Here is a 5,819-nt window from a genome sequence, read left to right as displayed (position 1 = left end):
CCAAAACCTAACATAACTTAAAACTAAACTAAAATTAACCTAAACCTAAAATAACCTAAACCTAACATAGCCTAAGCCTAAAATAACCTTAATCTAAACCTAACATAGCCTAAGCCTAACATAACCTTAATCTATACCTAACATAGCCTAAGCCTAACATAACCTTACTCTAAACCTAACATAGCCTAAGCCTAACATAACCTTTATCTAAACCTAACATAGCCTAAGCCTAACAAACCTTAATCTAAACCTAACATAGCCTAAGCCTAACATAACCTTAATCTAAACCTAACATAGCCTAAGCCTAACATAACCTTTATCTAAACCTAACATAGCCTAAGCCTAACATAACCTTAATCTAAACCTAACATAGCCTAAGCCTAACATAGCCTTAATCTAAACCTAACATAGCCTAAGCCTAACATAACCCTAATCTAAACGTAACATAGCCTAAGCCTAACATAACCTTTATCTAAACCTAACATAGCCTAAGCCTAACATAACCTTAATCTAAATCTAACATAAGCTAACCTTCCCGAAGCCTAAATTAATTAACACGTTAAAGATAGGACAGTGACACTAACGTATGGTATGCTCCAGCGAATTCAAGAGAAAAACGTTTGCGTACATTTTAACCACGCGATGACTTGTTTCTTGACTTCTGACTCACGATAGATGGCTCTCTGGTCTAGACCAAATAAGGGCTTTTCAAAAAGCTTGGTTAATCTTATCAAATGAGACAAAATAATTTATATTAAAACCATTTAAATCAATGAAATGTGTGTCCTTCCTTCTGGAATTTAACCTGACTTTTTTCTTATTTAACTTATGTAGTTAAGGTAAAAACGTAAACTTAATCACCAGTTTGTTAAAATGCAACTGTTTGAACTTTGCATCGCCCCATTTTTTGGTCGGTCTTGACTCTTAAAAGTTGATACGTGTCCGTTACTTAGGCAACGGGATCCAGATACCAGAGAACCTAGCGACCAGATTTGTCGAACTAAAATACTATAATTTAATTGAAGAAATTTCCCTTGCGCAGGACTTTATAATAACGTAGGCAACGAGGAAACAAACCCGAAATTAAGGCACACGTAATAAGTATATACGTTTGTTATACTGTTGGTTGATTTCGCAAAAGTAGCCAAAGTCGTTAAATAGACCATTTTAAAATCATTATTGATTGAACGTCCGAAAAGAATGAGAACTTGATCAATAGAAACCGAACGTGTGATGACCAACACGGGTAGTTTTGGAAGTTCGATATTTTAATTTAATTTTTTGGGTGTCGAGGCGGAGAGGCTCGCGCGAATGAAGAGCTCGGGCGGGGGTGTAAATGTAACCCGATTGGCCCGAGGGTCCCTCGAGGACTGCCAATTTCGACCCCATTATTTGTTATTTTTATTCCGGCGAGTTTCCCAATGTTTTTCTAGCGTAGCTTCGAGCTGTTTTCGTATCGGTCTTCCGACTGTTTGAATTGAATATGCTTAAAGGTTTTCTAACGGTAAAAGAGTGGAGGAGCTCAAGATGAAGGGCATGGCGCGGAGAAGATGGAGAAAAAATAAAAGTTTTAACGGGAGGGCCCTATTGAAAATGAAGGGGAGTTTAGGTGGAACCGAACAGCCCCCTTCAACCATCCGCGGCCGCTTGAAAGAAAAGACGGGCCCCCCCTCCGTCGTTCTTATCATCGGCGCCTGTTAAAGGAACCAGAAAAATATATATTTGCCTCCGCCTGACTATATCGGATTCGACGCGAAGAACGTCCGAATGGGAAGTCTTCCCGCAGGCGCGATAGTTTCGCGAGGGATCGTCGTGTTTTCATTACATGCTTGGAAAGCGACATTGGCGCTTACGGGGATGAAGAGGACGATGGATAGAGGGTGGGGGTCCTCCGGGGGAATGGCGAGTGCGGGAGGACGGACTTCGAAACCTAATCAAAGTGTGATTGATGTGTTTTTGTAACAAAAGCACCGAAAGGAAACATTGGCGAAGTGGAATCGTGGTTCCAGGGGGAGATCTCGGATGGTGTCCGCGCGGATGGGATCTTAGGCTCGTTTCGCCGCCTTCTACCGAGCTTCGTTCGGTAAGAGGATAGGTATACGAGGTGAGAGTGGAAAGGGTGTACCGTCGGGGTGTCTTCGGTGGATAGAGTCGTACCGCGCTGACACCAGGAGCGAGTGGTGGCCCGAAATTCGTCCTAGCGAAAACCAAACTTTATTCGTTCGCCGGTTCGACCCGCGACGTTTATTTTGGCGAGAGGGGGGCTGGGGTGCCCCCGCTTCTATGTTGAATCTCAAAATACGTCGCTATTCTAGAAGGCCGGCTCGGTTTGTATATTCTCGTAGCAATAACAGAATGGGGCGGCCCGATTCGGGGAAGTACTAGTGGATGTAGTTATAGGAGGGGAAGGAGGAGTGGGCCGCTATTTTCTCAACTCCGCGGCGACCCCGTCGCTGCCGGCCTAGGACTTCGTTGTCGAGCTCTTTTACTTACGCTAACATCGTCGATTTCACGGGTTCTCGCCTCGGAAACACCCGTTGCAGAAGTTGCTTTTTAACGCCGCGCGCTCCCCGATCCGCTACTACCGTCATCATCTCTCGAAAGCGTTCCGCCGTATTTTCTCCCTCTCTCTCTCTCTCGGGCTCTCTTCTACGCGAGTGTCTGTGTAAAACTTTCGCTAGATAACGGGAGGTATTCGACGTAGAACGTTTATGTTAGTATCTCAACTAAACTATTCCCCCTTCAAAAAACACACATTGAGTATCCCCCCGGCGCGCGGCCCTCCCTCGTTTGATCCATCCCCAAAACGTTCGTTCCGAGCGAGGGGTGGGCCAAGCAGACGATAAAAGGGTACTGATGGGTGAGGAAGTCTAAACCCGGAGCTCTTTCGACGGATTAGTCCAAAAGTGTCGCTGCCGTGACTGATTTCCTTTAGATCTCTCTCAATTTGTCGTTCTCCGTATTACCGTCGTCGATTACCTGAGTTACGGTTCGTCTTTTTTACGGTTTTACCTGATTGAAAAGTCGCGTCGATAAGTGTCGAAGGAGTTCCTAGACGGGGAATGGCCGGTGTCCAAACTTTGTCCGATTCCGACTATCGCTACTCTCTTATGGGACGTTTGTACGGCGCTTACCCGAGCCCTCAATCTTTCATGCCGTGCCTATCGAGTAATTACGCCGTCGCCGCGGCTGCCGCGTCCGTCGTGTCCAAGTCCGAATCTGACGCTTTTCTGGCCGCTTTCGGTCGAGTGAACGGGGCCTCCTACGACGCGTGCTTACCTAATAGACTGTCCATCACTTCGCCAGTGGCTACCAGCGTCACTTCGTCCGACCGCCGTTTGGAGACCATGGTCGGCAACTCGGTGGCGGCGGCGGAAGCGGCCGTCACCTCTTTGACCTCTCATCACTCCCACCACTTCTCGAATCATCAGAAACCGCCCTACTCTTACATCGCCCTAATAGCCATGGCCATCCGCAACAGTCCCGACCAGAAGATCACCCTCAACGAGATATACAAATTCATCATGGACCGATTTCCGTATTATCACGACAATAAGCAAGGATGGCAGAACAGTATTCGACACAATTTGAGTCTCAACGACTGTTTCGTCAAAGTGGCTCGCGAGAAGGGCAAACCGGGCAAAGGTCACTACTGGACTCTAGCGCCAAACTGCGAAGAAATGTTCGAGAACAATAATTACCGAAGGCGGAAAAGGCGCACCAAGATGTCACCGTACAAATCCAGAAACGAAGGTGGTGTCGTCTCTTCCACTTCTTCGCGTTTCGATTCGGTGCCACCGACGAAATCGGTTTCCGCCTTGACCGTTTGGCCGGACCGAAGCGTCATTCGCGACGGACCTTTCTCACTCGGTCATCGCGTCGAAGACACGTGCAAAAGCGAACCTCATTCGTCCGAGGATTGCGGGTCGAATTCTCCTCTCGATTTGGTCGAGCGTCCTCGGGAAGACAGTAGCCCGAGTCCGCCAATTCGAGACCGCGAAAAGCACTTGACAACTTTCACTATCGACCGAATAATGGCCAAAGACGATGACGCCAAGTCGGCCAGCGACTCTCGCGTAGATTCGACAAACAACGCCAACCAACGACCACGTCGAAGCGTCATAGTTCACGTCAACAACGGACAATCTATCGATTCGGTACCTTCTAGGCCGTCATCGGGGTCCGCCGACGAGCAGTGCTACTTCGTACACCCTTATTCTGTCTCTCCGGTCTTCCCCGGTATGAAAACATCTTTGTACAACAACCCGTGGAACAATTATTTCGCCAACTCTTCAAAACTACCCTATCAACACCTGCTCACGCTTGCACAGTCTCAATCATTGCCCAACCAACGGTTCAACGTGTTTGGTCCTCCGTGGCCGATGTGAATCGATCGTTAAGGACTGTTTTGGTTCATGACTCGAATGGGCAAAACCAGAAGATTAGCTATCACATTGACTAGTATTTGGAAATTTATTTAAAATCCTCGTGTAGTTTTATTAAATTTGTTCTCAAAATTAATATCTTTTTAAAAGATTGTTAGAGTTATTATTTATACATCGACATCACCTTGTACATAGGTAGTGAATATTTTTGTTTAAAAATTGTAATTGAAGTTTGTAAATTTCATTACTTCGTTATTCATTTTATACTTTGTTTGAATGCGGGTATCCAGTATAGAGACAAACTGTTGAATTAAATATGATAAGACTTTTATATCTGAAGCTATCGAGTAGTAAATTTTCAATCCTTCTCAAAGATCTGACGGGTTTACATTACAATTATTTACGATAAAACTCAATTGGGTGCGTCAGGAATAATTTAAATAATTCTACTCGGTAAAACGTTTTCATTCATTTCCTTAAAGAAAAGTTTGTTTTCGTCAATTAAGTTGATGAATTTTAAATTCACTTAAAAACAACAACATCCACTTCTTGTACAATAAAAGTTTTTATTTTTAAAAATAAAAACTTTTATTGTACAAGAAGGGGATGTTGTTGTTTTTAAGTGATTTTTTGTACAAGTGTCTTTATTAATTTTAATAATGAATTTTAAATTGTGTAAATTAAAAATTTCCATGTACCAATTTTTATTTTTAAATTCCGATACTAATATTTATTATTTTTCGTTAATTTCTTGGCATAACTTTTAAATCAATAATCCCGATTTGAAAGACTTTATCAAAAATTACCAATACGATATTAATTTAAGTATCCTCGTAATGAAATTTGGATACGTTAATTTAAACGCTTGTTTTTATCATTATCAATATACTTCCATCGTTATCCGAATGAAGTCGGAATTATGTTGAACGGTCTTTTAATCAAACGCAATAAACAGAATCTGTGCAATAATAAATGACTCTGGCTATTATATTTTATTGTTGGGAATTTAACAGACTGCCTCTAATATATTGGGCTGTTAATGCGTCTCATCCTGTACGCTAAAAAAATATTAGAGGGGAATCGGCGACGCCGCGCATTGTCGCTGATGAAGCTTTGCTTGTTTAATAGCATCGTGGTTCTCGCTCGTATTTGCTTGATTATTTTGGTACAGGAAATCCCGATTACTGGCGAACTGTGGGAACGGATTCTTCCACTCTCTGACACAGCGCTCCGGCTTCGGACTCGGGTTCTCGCTGTTTTAATTCCATCCAACACCGCGTTTTTTCCATAGGCACCGAAATAAACATTCTATCGGAGGGGCATTCGTTTCCTCTGTTCTCAGAATTCAAAGGCCTCGTCATCTACTTGTAATTGGATTCACTATTACGTATGATGTTGTAAAATATGTAGGAATCTAAGAATGATTTTCGAGGC

At 43.4% G+C, this 5,819-nt stretch overlaps 1 protein-coding gene across 1 annotated transcript; it reads left to right on the top strand.

Annotated features, from left to right (window-relative positions):
• The first annotated feature begins 1,747 nt into the window (after window positions 1-1,747).
• LOC149943591 (uncharacterized) lies at window positions 1,748-4,925 on the top strand. Its single transcript, XM_090174853.1, has one exon. It carries the CDS (start codon window positions 3,063-3,065, stop codon window positions 4,386-4,388), a length of 1,326 nt encoding a protein of 441 aa, XP_090030979.1. The 5' UTR covers window positions 1,748-3,062; the 3' UTR covers window positions 4,389-4,925.
• The last annotated feature ends 894 nt before the right edge of the window (window positions 4,926-5,819 follow it).

The sequence above is a fragment of the Leiobunum rupestre genome, chromosome 5, assembly GCF_980474605.1.
Source record: "Leiobunum rupestre chromosome 5, qqLeiRupe1.1.hap1, whole genome shotgun sequence".
Taxonomy (NCBI): domain Eukaryota; kingdom Metazoa; phylum Arthropoda; class Arachnida; order Opiliones; family Sclerosomatidae; genus Leiobunum; species Leiobunum rupestre.
This window is presented reverse-complemented; position numbering and strand designations above follow the sequence as displayed.

Coding starts and splice junctions, on each gene's coding strand:
- LOC149943591 (XM_090174853.1), top strand. CDS start 3,063: ATGGCCGGTGTCCAAACTTTGTCCGATTCCGACTATCGCTACTCTCTT.